The 16,947-nt window shown below is 40.8% G+C and overlaps 2 protein-coding genes across 2 annotated transcripts in view; both read right to left on the reverse strand.

Annotated features, from left to right (window-relative positions):
• Window positions 1-16,947, reverse strand: part of Su(z)12 (Polycomb protein Su(z)12) — a 399,441-nt gene that overhangs the window by 195,893 nt on the left and 186,601 nt on the right. The gene's annotated exons all lie outside the window — the stretch shown is intronic.
• LOC137497020 (ecdysone receptor-like) lies at window positions 3,721-7,185 on the reverse strand. Its single transcript, XM_068225465.1, has one exon. It carries the CDS (start codon window positions 7,163-7,165, stop codon window positions 5,912-5,914), a length of 1,254 nt encoding a protein of 417 aa, XP_068081566.1. The 5' UTR covers window positions 7,166-7,185; the 3' UTR covers window positions 3,721-5,911.

Here is a 16,947-nt window from a genome sequence, read left to right on the forward strand (position 1 = left end):
AGGAAACTCGTGAATTTATTGTGCAACATGAGTGTGAAAAACTACATAAGTCGGTGCAAGCAGCATTCGAGATTGAAGCAACGACTTTCGAATTCACTCGTGTTTTCAGAGGGAATGATGTAGGCACACAGTGCAACTCAAGCACATTACCTCCAAGGATTTCGGAGAAGGTGAATAGATAGATAGATAAAAAAATAGGTGAGCCCTGTCTTCGCAGAGCTCCACACGTAGGTCTATGAAGACCCTTTGTGCCCCTTAAACGGGTTTGCCTAGTCCAGCCCTAGTGCTCCTACAAAGGATACCAGTGTCCGGATATTGGCATTCCTGATGTCTTCCAGGGTCACAAAATGTGAGCCAAGGTATCGATATCTAGAGAAGGTGGATAAAAGTTGTGGTCCCAACACCCCGCTGGACATATGCAGGGGATTTCATGGATACCAGAGCATATAAAGTGAGGCACAGTTGAAGGATTTAAGAAGTGTTTCATTTAAAACATTCAGTTTTTACTGTCTTTCTTTGTTTCTAAAGTGTCTATAAATTAAAGTAATAACGATGTTTGTTTACTCTTTTCAATGAAAATGAAATTGGGTATAACTTTTGCTGCCTCGGCAGTCAAATTTGGTGTACATCGGACTACCGCTGCGCGAATATTTTTTATTGCTCTCGGAGTAGTCAAGAAACGCACTTCTAATATTATTTTCTGGCTTAGCAAACTATCCGTGCAAAATACTTCGCCTCGAGCTTTCTTCAAAATACGCCGCTTAAATGAAAATACGCAGGCAAAACCACAAAAGAAATGGAATTTGCTGATTTTTGCAAGAAATCCCTCTTTAGATGGTGACTGAACAAATGTTACTGAACTTCCAGCCAGAATTTTAGCACATGATATCGTGATTGAAATTTAGAGCAAAACGTTCACTTCTGCGAAAGATGTCATTTTCTTGAAAGTTGCCATTTTTAATTAATCAGAAAATCATTGGACTTATACCCGGTAGTCCTAAATCATACACTAGCGTCAACAGATTAATAATGGCGCTGAAAGCTAGCTACTTCAATTTCCTACCTAATTCTTGAATTCCCTGGAATAATGGTTTGCCTCCACACATTCTTATTCTATAAATTCGGGCCATAGTTATGCTCCTTAGAAATCGGAACGTTTCCATACGGCGACTAGGGTCTAATTGTAAGATGTATGTACGAAAATTGTTTAGATTTGGAAATGAGTAGAGATAAAGCTGGATAGAGAGCTCCAATCCCTCCAATGACTTAACATCTCATAACACACTTCCAATTTCTTACAAGAACCATCCATTTCCAATTCGCTTGGCATTTCGTATCACGATCGTTAAACCCCAAGGGACAAGTAGATCTCTATCTACCTCAGCCAGTTTTCAGCCATGGCCAGTTAAATGTTGCAATGTCAAGAGAGCGATATTTTAAAGTTGCAACAGTGCCAAAAGGTAATTGTACAAGGAATGCACCGAGCAAGTGGCTGCGCGGTTTGGGTCACAATGCTATCAACTTGCATTCGAGAGATAGTGGGTTCGAATCCCACTGTAGGCAGCCCTGCAGATGGTTTTCCGTAGTTGCCCAGTTTCACACCAAACAAGTGCTGAGGCTATACCTTAATTAAGGCGACGGTCGCTCCCTTCCCACTTTTAGCCATTTCCTATCCCATCGTCGCCGTAAACCACGGAAAACAATTTTCAGCATTGCCAACTGGGATTCAAACCCATATCTTCCGAATGCAAGTTGGTAGCGACGTGACCCAAACCACGCAGCCACCGGCTCGGTTTCAAAATGTTTCTCCACTAAAAGAGTTTAGATATGGGTTGACTCTAAAAATAATTTTTCATATTTTATAGGCTAGCCGACAGTAGACTCTCCAAATGTTAAAACCGTTGCAAGTACGGTATAAGAAAAAAGTTTAAAATGCGTTTGAATCAATACCTATACATATCTCAAATTTGGTAAAAATATGTTTATTTGTACCTAAATGTGAAACCTAAACGTGGTAAAATTAGAATCAAAACTGAAGAAGTTTCAAAATTCAGTCATAACTTCCCTTAATATTTTTCGCAGGAATGAATTCAGATTTACTAACGGGAAGAGTGAAATCAGGAATCAGTGGAAAATTAATTATTGGATTATATGAATTTAGGGACGAGGAACATAGAGACGTTATTAATGCCTGCTTCATGACTTACACCACTGTCATTCTCAAGGGGTCAATTATGTATGAATTAAATATTTCTGGTATTATTTCACGATACTTACTTCATTCGGTTCACTGCCATTGTCCATGTTGTTTTCTTTCTTTTTTTCTTTTTTGTATTCCATGGGAACGCTAAAAAGTTAACACTAAGATCGCTATAACGTTCTGAATTATGGCAGTTCGCGATACAACAGTGTCGTTTAGTACAAGGGCTCCATATTACCTCTACAGGATAAGTAAATTACGTGTTACAATATACTAATATACAAACAAATAACAAATCAATCTTGCCGTCAATCAATATTACAGTTGTGCGTTAGTTAAACCAGCATGGGCTGCACACTACCTTGCCGTTTCGCCACCTTCCGCGCTAGTAGTCACTTGCACGTTCCCCGTATATCAATGTCTATAAAATAAATGATGGACCGTTAGAGGTTGGAAGAAACAAAGGAAAAAAAAAGCATGTCAGCTTTCACTACGTGTTACATTTTTATTCTTGGAAAATCGAGGGCTGTGCGGCAGGGCAAATCAACTTGGTAAAAAATATGATGCCTTACAACTTTTTCCAACACGAAGTAACATTGACTTGGTAGGTTAATATTGCGGAAAAATAACTTCTTCCAGATAATAAACATTAGGCAAGTTGTACACCAAATGATAATATTTTGCTTGTAGGCCCTAATTGTAAAACGCATCATCATCATCACCGTGTTTTGTAATGAGTAAATTCTAGCAGTCATTAGAGACTTGAGGTATGGAAAGCTCGCTCTGGAAGAGGTTCATTAAGGGCTAGACCAGGGGTATTTGCAATGAATCATCCGTAAATACAAATTGGCTGCGCAAAAAATCCTAATCGTTGTAAACAGAAGCGGCGAGCGAGTAACGAGCTGCGAACATGCCGGCCTGAAAAACAGTTTACTTGAGTACCAATTGGAGCAGCTAAGTAGAAAACCTGTGTTAAGATTAGAATTAGGATCAGAAGGAAAATTAAAATTAACCTTGCACGTGAAACCATAAAATATGTTACTTTCACATAAATGTTTTAATATGACAATCATCACACGAATATGAATAACAACGCACTGTTTGTCCAACTTCAAAGTAACCAAAACATACCTTTCTTCCTTACTGTTTGTTCTTGTTTGATTGCAAGGGTTTGGAGTTCGCCAAATTCTAGAACGAGCACTTACTGTCAAGGGTGACATGTAGGCTGGGATATTGTGTAATTAATTAGTACTTTCATTTGTGACACGAGTTAAGGCTGTGAAGGAAGCAGTCGTAATTTGCGAGACTAGAAATTAGACTGGGGATTAAAAATGGAAAAAATACAGAAAATAATGTCAAGAACAGCCAAAGGCGAAATCTTCTTGTCCTTGGGCAGTGCGTTTGAGGTGACGTAGATATTAACGCTGGTATTTAAAAAGCAGTTAACGAATTTATATAGAACAATCTCATAAAAATTCTAAATAACTGAAAGATAATTTTAAAATAAATACAAAAGAGGCAGTAACTGACTCGCCATTTATTATATTTAATTACACATTTCTATACATATATACATACAGTGCAATGTGACAGTGGTAACACTGGAGTGGGATGTTTCTGAAGTCATTATTCAATAACACACTTAATAACTATGCTGAAGAATCATAATTTCTTAAGCACAGTGTACAAAAACGGTTTAAAATATTTTTACAACATAAAAAAGTTTTATCTCCACTACTAAGTTCAATTAGCTCAAGAAGACTTAAAGACGAGATGCAGCCAGATCACGGGGCAGTCTGTAATCTAGTCTACTTTATCCCTGTAAACAGTAGTACAAACAGTAACACTTTTGAACATCAGAATAAGATTAACATAACATGAGAAGATGTACATTCGTCCTTTAAAAATTATTAAAATTTTAATCTCAAACTTTATCATCACTAATCATAACTCAAATTTTTGGCAGTCTATGGCCAAATTTTACTAGTCAACTGCGCCGTATGGACAACACTGCCACTGACGCCTGGGCTGCAGAGTAAAAATTGTTTAAGAAAGCAGTAAGATGTGAATATGGAAACACAGTCCAATCCAAGACATTTACGATTAACTGACCAACTGCTATGAGCTTGAATTATAATGCATGCGTTCAGTTTTTGTTCCTCTAGTTCAGTCAAATGTAAAATCGGCGGTGTGTTATTCTTCCAATTCAGAACTCGTCAAAATGTGCAATATGTTTTTGTTTCTGCGAAATAGCCAAAGGTGGACAACAATGGTTACTTGCTTTTTTCAATTAGCTTTACAACGCACCGACACAGATAGGTCTTATGGCGATGATGGGATAGGTAAAGGGCTAGAAGTAAGAAGGAAGCGACCATGGCCGTAACTGCGGTTCAGCCCCAGCATTTGCCTGATGTGAAAATGAGAAACTACGGCAAACCATCTTCGGGGATGCCGACAGTGAGGTTCGAATCCACTATCTCCCAAGTCCCAAATGAAAACATAGCTGCGAGACTCAAAACTGCGTAGCCACTCGCTCGTTATAAAGATTACTCTCAAACAAAGGACTGGAAAAATATGACATTGGAGCATGTGCTTTAAATGTATACTTCGAATGTGGAATAAATACGCTGTGAAAACTGAACTATTCATTCTGGGCTTGTGAACTAATTATCGAAGTACTGACTGGCATGCGAAGTACTTTTATTATTTTATTATTATCTGAAGGTCTCTCTTTCCAGTTTTCACTCAGTTAATAGCTTGTAACTGTTAGATTGTTCAGTCTGCCGAAACTAATTCTGAGTAATAAATGTATAAACTACCTGAAAAAGAAGGTAACAGTATTATACTCGAAAAAGAAACAAATTAATTAACTTACAATAGTATGGCATGTTATGTTCTGGAAAGAAATTCATCAGATTCTTTCAAATCACACTCAAATACTTAAACCTGTTTATACATTTCTGTTTTAATTAAGTTGTTTCTTTTAAGTAGAACATTGTTACCATATGTTTTCTTTTTCAGATAGTCGATAAATTTATTACTCATCAGTTTCGGCAGACTGAAAAATATAACCGTTATTAAAAAGTACTTCATTAACCAGCAATTGCAAAAAAAAAGTGTGGATAATATTCGACAAGACATACATAATTGTATGCAATTGCATTCATTTTATAATCAAATGTCGTAAGTTAATATTTCCTTCATAACTATATGGATATCACCGTACTATGAATTATTACTGAATACTAACATTTAAATCAGGTGAACATACCTTCATCATCTCTATGCTTTTCGTCTTAACTTCAAGTGTGATTATTGCGAAGGACGTATTTATTAGCATGATTGAGAGGAAATTATTGTAAAACAGAAAAATATTCGGATTATATTTACCGTTTCATACCGCATGTCTTCAGTTTCAATTACGCTACAACCCAAATTTCTTTTTAACACCTCACACCAACGCAAATAGTCAGGGAATTTATTGTGAACGGCTTGAAGAGGATGACAAAAAGGTTAAAAATAAGATGCACATTTGAGGCAAAGATTGGGCAAAGCACTGATTGACACTTTTCGTCATTAAAATCATTTTCCTGTCATCTCATATAAATGATACGAGTTTCTAGCAGCCCAGCGTACGCAACTCAGCTAATGCACTCGGTGACGCAACCGAATCATTTGGATACTTCTGCTGATACTTCTCAAAAGTAGAATTCACGGCAGAACGTCCCAAATCTCAGCCAGAAAGGGAGGCAATTTCTTGTTCTTCAACTTAAATGAAAAGCACATCTGAGAGTTCTGGTAGCCCAGTGTGCGTAATTCTGTCAGCACAGACAGAAGTTTGGCGAAAATCATACGTGACCTAAATTTCTCTCTGCTATCTACGTATGCCCTTAATACTTCCAAATAAATCTCTTGAATTTTTTCGACTTTCTCACACTCTATTATTGAAGGACGTTCTGAAAAGATGACAATGGCAGTGAGAAGTGCATATTCGGCATTATCTACCTTCATTGCATACATGCGCCGACAGAAATGCAGCATGTCCTCAATATTCTCACCCATACCAGCACTGCTATAACTGTCCTTGGTATACGGTTGATTATTTGCAAATAGAATAGAGTCTGAGCTGACATCGTAACGTCTTGCCATTCTCAACATCATTACCTCGCTCGAACATGCTTTCAATAACGTTATCTGGTCTTCTCTGAGAAGTTTATCAAAACCAGGCAATCTCTTGGCAAACTCGACAATTAGCTGAACAGTGAGGATAGTGATCTGAGTGATATGTCGGAACCTCAGGTCACTCTGATCCTCTCCATCCAGCGACTGGTTTGTAATTTGCTTCAAATCGTCTTCAGAAGGCTGTTCATACTCATTCTGGAAATACACTAGCCTCTGTATGAGATCATCTTGTTCAGGACTTAACGAATCCACAGTTGACGCCTTCCTAGATTGTACTACAGACCCAGAATCCAATACTATAACATCAGGTAAATCACTGGAAAAAGAATTTGGTCTATCCTTAACACTCTGTAGATCCTTGCTTTTCTTCTTCGTTGAGCAATACTCGGGTGCAACACACTCCGGTCGCATGCCTACCTGCAGACACTTCTTTAAGCGACACTCCTGACATTTTCTTCTCATGTACATATCGATTTCACATTTGGTATCATATTTACATTGATAAACAGCGTTCTTGGTGACACTTCGTCGAAAAAATCCTTTGCAACCTTCACAAGTAAGTGCGTTATAGTGATACCCCGATGCCCTATCCCCACACACAAGGCACAATTCCTCTTGTTGGCACGATTCAGCATCTTTCTCCTTTTTAGTAGCATCGAAGTCATCAACACTGAAGCCGTTAAGACTGCTACTTGGCGACATATCCTCCACGTCGAGTTTGTCTCTCGGACTGCAGGGATTGTAGCTCCCAGATGACAACGGCGACGCGTAGCCGGTGGACATGTTAGATACAGGGGTCACAGCAGTCCCTTAAAAAGAAAAAAAGGGAGAATATTTGTACTGTGCACTCTGTGATGTATCAGCCACCTGTTCAACTTCCGAATATGACCATTTCTTATATAGCGCTTGTCTATTGTTTTCCTCGTACATTTTAAAAAATATATGAATTTCCCCGACTCCAATTCTGCGCTGTTTTTAAGGAGTGCTTCTAAGATATCGTTACAGAAAAATATACCGTTCAATTTTTGGCCTGATTCCCGGCAATTCACGTCTCAAGGCGTCCGCACACTGTTACAACGGCAATCATTATGTTGACTGACAAATGACTGTAGTATGACCACAAACCCTTCTACGAATAGGCAGAGTTATATCTAAACGTGTAAGGAACTAAATTCCTTAATGTTTATTATTTCCAATTCACGTCCACACTTCGTCATAAAGCATCAGGCTACCACCGAGTCAATCTGGGAGAACAAGGAAAAAGGCAGTTTCCTTCCATCGATCTCTTAACAAACTGTTGCAGTGAAACAGCAAATACACTTAAATATTTCTTCTATATTTTGCGATCCTCCACAAAATTGATCGTTGAAATATAAACTGAACATATTATGTTATTAAATAAACGTTAATGATTTGCGTTGTGATTAGGTCGATTTCTATTCAATTCGCTAATTTTCAAATTTCAAGTGAGAATCACGCGGTTCTCAATACGAAACAATGCAAATGAAAAAAAGAAACAATTGACAGAAAACTGCTGTCCGATTTACTCTTTAAAATCCAACTGTCTTCACCCCGAAAGCAATAACATTGTTTCTCATTCTACATAAATGAACGCATTCTACAGTAGAATCCAAAACGAAATAATACTCTATCGCACTCTTTTCTCAGAAAGGTAGTGAATCAAACAGCAAGGAATTTGGCTACAGGGCCGATGGTCCTTGGTCCCAAATCCACCTTCAGCACAAAAACTTCTGGACTGAGCGTGTTACATCTTTAAAATCACTCACGTCGTCCGTTCCGACGGGTGCTGTTCGGCCAAGAGCAAGCTGATTCTCTAACAAATCTCCTGGTTTAAAAAAAGGATTAATGAAAATAAATTATTTTGAATTAGTGGCATTCAATTTTTCATTCGCAACCAAAAATTATGTGGAACAAGTTCATAGGATTAAGGTTACGATTCTACGGGATAATACTTCATTATTTTGTAAGGAACACTATAAACTACGAGAACTAATAACAGGAACAACTAAGCTGAATTCATGCATACATGAGTTAACCTCAGACGTTCCAAGCCCTCCACTAGAAGCATATGAATTCCCATTTGAAAGTGCAATGCTACTTCCCATATAACAATCGACGACCAACACAACCATCCACAATATCCGAATTAAATCATGGCCAACTCCCCCGTATGATCAACATGCTAAACAATATTGATCTCAGACATTAAAAAATGTGTTTGTCATGCAGCATATAGTATGCAAGACTGGAAAAATGTACAGAAGTGGACGTCGATCAATGAACAATCTTGGAAAAGGCAGGACATCTGCACTTCTTAAAAATCAGCGCTAACTACAGGCTAGCATGCACGAACAGGCTAGAGACAGCATATGGCAAGGGAAGAGAAAATAATCGGTCATGTCAGAAAAGTGAATAAGTGGCTGATTATCCAATACATATATAAAGCATAAAAACAGCTCCGTACAATAATCGTTAATATATAATAAATAATACCATAAATGTAGGAAAAACAGAATGAAAAAAAGGTTTACGTAGGATTAACTGGAATAATATCTCAGCTTCCCTTGTGTTGAATACAGTAAGTTCCAAAATAACTAAAACATTTTTGAAAAGCAGAAACTTACAACAATTCACATTAAACAAATCTCCTGAATACGGTGCGAAATCTAAAGAGAACATTAAGTTATGACCTTAACTTAATCAGATAAGATTTCGTTTTATATATATTTATGAAGTGTCTACTTAGATACAGTATTATTTTGTTTTCAGGAGATCAATTTCAAAGCCGCAAGTAGTTCTTTCTTATCGAGGAGTAAGGGCAACAGCGGTCATCGGTACTATATATACGATTGTCTAAAATCTGCCTAACAACCTATGTTATTTTAAGGTCTGCGGTAGTATGCGTAGCTATAATTACTTGAGCCAAGGATTAGACTTCTGATGTTCGAGAATAAGAGAATATGTTACTATTGCACAAGTAATTTGATCACTGAAGCTGCAAAGACATAACAGAATGCTCAACTATCGGACACCATACATAGAATAGTTGCCACGAACAGCTATAAATGTCATATTATAGTTTTAAACCTTATTAACAAGTGAAGTGAAAACATTACACAGATAATATTCTGACTGTACTTACAGTCAGAAATCCTTACAACGTAAATTTACAAGCCCAAAAGATTACTAGCGCAAAAATCTGAAGAACGCGGTACGCCAACCCCAAAACAATCGCGATATTAAGACATAAAGCATTCTGCATGAAGAACGCGCATTTTCAAAAACACGTTCATGGACTTCCTTTAGCTTCTCCAGATAAAAAATCAGTAGTGACATGTAATCAAGGGCTGAAGTTCGAAACAGGTCATGGCGCGCGAAATCCTCGCTGAGTAAGGGCTAATCCAGACAGATAAGGACCACGCTCTGATGCAAGAAAATATTGGGTTCAAGAGTTTATGAACAGCGAGAGATGAAGAAGGGGAACTGTACACGATATTTTATCGTTTTAAAGATGATCGAAATATGTTCCTCTCTTATTTATGTACGAGCTTACTTAAGGTTTGAAAATCTGTTAAAAATATTGAGACTAGACTGGACAAAACATAATTTTTGGCAGAAACGATCATTCTTACGAGAAGGGGCCGAACATCTAGGTCATCGGCCATTAATGGCACGAAATGAGATGAAATGTAAAAACAATTAAACATCCATAATCCTCCACAGACTAGAATTCAAAACGTAAGGACGAAGAATGAATGGGTGGAGATGGAAGTTAAACTATCAGTGGATCCGACCCGCAATGCCTCCACATTCCCAGAAACTAGCGCTAAACAATAGTACACTAGCGTTCAAAAGTTAAATATTATCACTCAACGAGGCCATACTGCCTGAAACGAATGTAAGACGGATTGCTGAATAAACGGAAGCTGACTCACACACCATGTCACACAACTCGTCCAAAAAAAAAGTCCCAAACGTTCTGCTAGCTAAGGTACACATTTGACAACAACTAACAAAATTTAGCAATGTCCTCCAAAACAACATATGCTGTTAATAGGGTGTATGGTTACCCCTAACGGCCACACATGCTTCGCAGCGACGTAGCATGCTCTCTATCAAATGGTCCAAGAGATCTTGAGGCAGTCGATCCCATTTCTCCGAAAGGGCAATGCGAAGGTCTTGGAGGGTCCTTGGTGGAGGCTGACGGGACGCAATTCGCCTCCCCAATGCATCCCAGACATGTTCTATAGGATTCAGATTCGCAGACCTCGCTCACCACTCCGTGCAATGAATATCTTCCCCAGCCAGAAATTCGTAGAGCAGCGCGGTGCGGTCGGGCATTATCGTTCATTAAGAGGAAGTCTGTACCAACCGTACCTATGAAGAGTCGAACATGTGCTCTCAGTACCGCATCCCTGTATCTCCGAGCGTTAACAGTGTTCCTCGGACCACCTGTGAAGATGTGCAGGTCCGTACGGCCATTCAACATGATGCCGCCCCAAACCATGACGCCACCACCACTATATTAGTCCCGTTCCACGATGTTCCTGTGGTTGTATCGGCTACCCGGTTCTCTCCAGATTAATGTGCGACGGGAATCGTTCTGCAAACTGAAACGGGAATCATCTGTGATGAACACATGCCTCCATTCATTCATGGTCCAGTTTCGATGTGAACAGCTCCCCAGTAAACGGGCCCGTCTCTGTGCTGGAATGAGCGGGACGCACACCGCTGGACGTCGGGCAAACAGCCCTGCTGTTCAGAGCCTCCGGTACACAGTTTGCCGGGAAACGGCGATCCCTGAGACGGTTACAAGCCGACAATTGTCTTGCAAGTGCACTCCGATTTCGTCGGGTGGTTAAGGCCAGATATCGATGTTGCTGTGGGGTGGTTACCCTTACAGGCCTACGACTAACATCTCCTGTGTCTCAAAAGCATCTCCAAATCCTGCAAATGACACTTTGTGCCACATTCAAGGATACAGCGACTTCGGTCTCTATCTGGCCTGCTTCCAGGCGGCCGAGTATTCTACCCCGCAAAACGGAGTCCAAATGGCGTCGTTGTGCCATTATGTAGTCACGTTCACCACGATGCTAAACTCCACACACTATAACAGGGCAAACACGACTGAGAGATTATGGGGCGCAGACACTGGATGTTTACCTTGCGGTTACGCCGCTAGTCAAAGCAGGGAACACTCCTTTCCTATACAGAGCGAACACGTAAGGTTGGTAGGTGCATATGTCGTGCGATTTGCGGTCCCTTTCCTGCTGCCCTGCTTAACCGTAACTTATGCTTAACTTTTGGACACTAGTGTATTACTGACCAAGGGCCAGCTTCTAAAGCACAATACTGAATCAATGATGCTTGTAGTTTAAACGGGTCCAAAATCCATGTCATCGGCCCCTCATAATGGTAATTATTCCTAGGAACATAATGGTAATTATTCCTAGGAACGTAGAACCATGGTATTTGCCATGTTGCGGTACTAATCAAAAGTAGCGCAGACTCGCGGTACTCCACACAATATGGTACTACACACAGGTAATGTAATGCGCACATGTAACATAGACCTATGGTGTTTCGCACATTGTGTCGCAATTTAGAGGCAACGCAAATCTATACAGGCAACGAAAACCTATGGTGTTCTTCACATAAGTGGTCTAACCACAGGGACTCGCACTATACCGTGATGTTCCTCATATAGTGGGTACTAATCATAGGCAAGGCAGAACCATGGTGTCGCTCATATAGTGGTACGAATCACAGGTACTATAAAATGCATCCTGAGCACACACTGTCGCTACTAATCACAAACCTATTGTGTACCTAACATAGTGGTACTACGCCCAAGTAAAAGCGACCCATATGTTCCCTGCGTGGTGGTACTAATTACGAGTAGTATCATGGTTCTAATTTGATGATCCCTTGGTCACCCCTTTTACGACAGGCAGGGGATAACGTGGGTGCATTCTTTATCTGCGTCCCCCACCCACAGGGAGTTGTGTGTCCGGTGCGCGAGAGATATTTTATTTCTCTCAAGTCCGCCGGCAAGCAGGAAAGGACCCCCCTATCCGCCACCTGGGACGCGCCACGTGGGAGTATCACCTCTCCCCCTGCTACGCCAGCGTAGTAGATTCGTGGTAGCTACAGACTATCTCGTTCAACTGTAAATTATATTATAGTTTCAAGTACAGAAGATATATGGGGGGAAATGGCTGGAAATTAAATACCAGACCAACAGAGGACAAGTAGTGAAAAACGGCGGATGATTTTATTTTATTTTTCATTTAGCGGTATGGTTCATGTTTGTGGGTTACTGTAGTCGCGTTCTAGTTCGTGAACCATGGGCAACGGCTGAGTGGCCTAGTAAGTGGCCCTGAGAGTCGGGATACCAGTTGCTATGGAATGGGAGTGGGTATCTCGGACATATTCTGAGTCCTGGTCCTCGTTGTGCTCAGGCGGCTAGGACTATACAATCCACCGGTGGTCCATAACCCGTTAGAGGAGAGATCCTCACTTGGTCTATGTGCAAGTAGGGTAGAACCCTGCTTCATGAATTTACCGAGCTCAGAACATTTTAAGCAAGCCTCGGACCTACAGTATGGGAGTAACAGAGTCCCACTCCCATTTGACAGGCGAGGGACTCCTTGGAAACAACTTGGCGAACAAAATGGAATTCGATGAAAAGCTATCAATAATAATGGGGCTTATGGAAGAAAGAAAGTAGAACTGGCTGAGTCAGCACAGAGGATACATCTGGATGTGCTAGGAGTGATATTCGGGTAAGCGGAGATAACGAAGAAGAGATAGGAGATTATAAAGTGTACTTGACGGGTGTTAGATAGGGAACGGCAGAGTCTGGGGTAAGGCTCTTTATCAGGAATACCACTGCACGCAACATAGTTTCTGTTAGGCAGGTAAATGAGCGAATGATGTGGGTTGATTTGTCAGTTGGAGGAATTAAGACTAGAATTGTGTCCGTGTATTCACCATGTGAGGGTGCAGATGGGGGTAAAGTTGACAAGTTTTATGAAGCATTGAGTGACATCCTGGTCAGGGTCAACAGCAAGGATAGAATAGTGCTAATGGGCGATTTCAATGCGAGAGTTGGGAATAGAACTGAAGGATACGAAAGGGTGATTGGTAAATGTGGGGCAGATATGGAAGCTAATGAGAATGGACAGCGTTTGCTGAACTTCTGTGCTAGTATGGGTTTAGCCGTTACGAATACATTCTTCAAGCATAAGGCTATTCACCGCTACACATGGAAGGCTAGGGGAACCAGATCCATAATAGACTATATCTTAACAGACTTCGAATTCAGGAAATCTGTTAGGAATGTACGAGTTTTCAGCGGATTTTTCGATGATACAGACCACTATCTGATCTGTAGTGAACTAAGTATGTCCACGCCTAGGGTAGAGAAAGTGAAATCTGTCTGCAAACGAATAAGGGTAGAAAATCTCCAGGACGAGGAAATTAGACAAAAGTACATGGATATGATTAGTGAGAAGTTTCGAACAGTAGACAGTAAGCAGGTTCAGGATATAAAAGTGAATGGGTGGCATACAGGGATGCTGTAGTAGAAACAGCAAGGGAATGCCTAGGAACAACTGTGTGTAAAAATGGGAAAAGGCGAACATCTTGGTGGAATGATGAAGTGAGAGCAGCTTGTAAACGTAAAAAGAAGGCTTATCTCAGATATAGCTCCAAACAAGGGCCGAGGCAGACAGGGATGTGTATGTAGATGAAAGAAACAGAGCGAAACAAATAGTTGTTGAATCCAAAAAAGAAGTCATGGGAAGATTTTGGTAACAACCTGGAAAGTCTAGATCAAGCAGCAGAGAAACCTTTTTGGACAGTAATAAAGAATCTTAAGAAGGGAGGGAAAAAGGAAATGAACAGTGTTTTGAGTAATTCAGGTGAACTCATAATAGATCCCAGGGAATCACTGGAGAGGTTGAGGGAATATTTTGAACAGCTTCTCAACGTAAAAGGAAATCTTCCTGGTCGTGTTGCGAACAGCCAAGTTCATGGGGACGAGGAAAATGATGTTGGTGAAATTATGCTTGAGGAAGTGGAAAGGATGGTAAATAAACTCCATTGTCATAAGGCAGCAGGAATAGATGAAATTAGACCTGAAATGGTGAAGTATAGTGGGAAGGCAGGGATGAAATGGCTTGATGATGATGATGATGCTTGTTGCTTAAAGGGGCCTAACATCGAGGTCATCGGCCCCTAATGGTACGAAATGAAATGACAACAAAAAGTTCAAAAAATCCACTGACCAAAATAAAAAAAATAAAAATTCATGAAAAATGAATGTATGGACATGAAACCCCCCCCCCCAAAAAACAAGAAACAAACAAAAAACATTGGATCCGACTCAAAAAAGGTCATACATAACACTATTACTGACCAAGGGACCACTTATAAAGCACAGTCCTGAATCGAGGGTGCTTGATGTCTAAAGGGGCCCAAAAACCATGTCTAAGGCCCCTCAGAATGGTACATGTCGCGAGTAAAGTAGAACCATGGTATTTGTAATATTAGGGTACTAATTAAAAGTAGCGAAGGCTCACGGTGTTCCACACAAGATGGTACTACTCAGAAGTATTGTACTTCGTATAGGTAACGCAAACCTATGGTGTTTCTCACACAATGGCGCCACTCATAGCCAACGCAAACCGACGAGATTCCTCACCTAGGTGTACTAACCACACATCCCGCGGTGTTCCTCCAATAGTGGGTACTAATCACAAGCAACGCAGACCCAGGGTGTCGCTCAAATAGTGGTACAACTCACAGGCAACTCCCAGACCCGCGGTGTTGCTCACATGTGTACGACGCACGGGTACCGGAAACCCACAGGAGAACCCCCTCTTGCTGCTACTAATCACAAACCTATTTCGTACCTAATGTAGTGGTACTACTCGCAAGTACAGGCAACCCATGGTGTTCCACGCATTATGGTACGAATCAAAAGTAGTTTCATGGTCCTAATTTAATCATCCCTTGGTCGCCCCTTTTAGTCACCTCTTACGACGGGCAGGGGATACTGCGGGTGTATTCTACATGTGCGTCTCCCACCCGCAGGGGGTAGTGTGTTTGGTCCGCGAGAGATATTTTATTTCCTTCAAGTCCGCCGGCAAGCCGGTTAGGACCCCCCTATCCACCACCTGGGACGCGCCACGTGGGAGTATCACCTCTCCCCCTGCTACGCCAGCGTAGTAGGTTCGTGGATGAAATGGCTTCATAGAGTAGTAAAATTAGCATGCAGTGTTGGTAAGGTACCTTCAGATTGGGCAAAAGCAGTAATTGCACCTACCTATAAGCAAGGGAACACGAAGGATTGCAATAACTATCGAGGTATCTCATTGATTAGTATACCAGGCAAAGTATTCACCGGCATCTTGGAAGGGAGGGTGCGATCAGTCGTTGAGAGGAAGTTCAAAAATGCTACGAGAGGAATAGGCAGTTGTGTTTATGTTTCGTAGATCTAGAGAAAGCATATGACAGGGTACCGAGGGAAAAGATGTTCGCCATACTGGGGACTATGGAATTAAAGGTAGATTATTAAAATCAATCAAAGGCATTTATGTTGACAATTGGGCTTCAGTAAGAATTGATGGTAGAATGAGTTCTTGGTTCAGGGTACTTACAGGGGTTAGACAACGCTGTAATCTTTCACCTTTGCTGTTCGTAGTTTACATGGATCATCTGCTGAAAGGTATAAAATGGCAGGGAGGGATTCAGTTAGGTGGAAATGTAGTAAGCAGTCTGGCCTATGCTGACGATTTGGTCTTAATGGCAGATTGTGCCGAAAGTCTGCAGTCTAATATCTTGGAACTTGAAAATAGGTGCGATGAGTATGGTATGAAAATTAGCCTCTCGAAGACTAAATTGATGTCAGTAGGTAAGAAATTCAACAGAATTGAATGTCAGATTGGTGATACAAAGCTAGAACAGGTCGATAATTTCAAGTATTTAGGTTGTGTGTTCTCCCAGGATGGTAATATAGTGAGATTGAATCAAGGTGTAGTAAAGCTAATGCAATGAGCTCGCAGTTGCGATCAACATTATTCTGTAAGAAGGAAGTCAGCTCGCAGACGAAACTATCTTTACATCGGTCTGTTTTCAGACCAACTTTGTTTTACGGGAGCGAAAGCTGGGTGGACTCAGGATATCTTATTCGTAAGTTAGAAGTAACAGACATGAAAGTAGCAAGAATGATTGCTGGGACAAACAGGTGGGAACAATGGCAGAAGTGTGCTCGGAAAGAGGAGATGAAGGCTAATTTAGGAATGAACTCCGTGGATGAAGCTGTACGCATAAACCGGCTTCGGTGGTGGGGTCAGGTGAGGCGAATGGAGGAGGATAGGTTACCTAGGAGAATAATGGACTCTGCTATGGAGGGTAAGAGAAGTAGAGGTAGACCAAGACGACGATGGTTAGACTCGGTTTCTAACGATTTAAAGTTAAGAGGTATAGAACTAAATGAGGCCACAACACTAGTAGCAAATCGAGGATTGTGGCGACGT

Source organism: Anabrus simplex, chromosome 1 (assembly GCF_040414725.1).
Source record: "Anabrus simplex isolate iqAnaSimp1 chromosome 1, ASM4041472v1, whole genome shotgun sequence".
Taxonomy (NCBI): domain Eukaryota; kingdom Metazoa; phylum Arthropoda; class Insecta; order Orthoptera; family Tettigoniidae; genus Anabrus; species Anabrus simplex.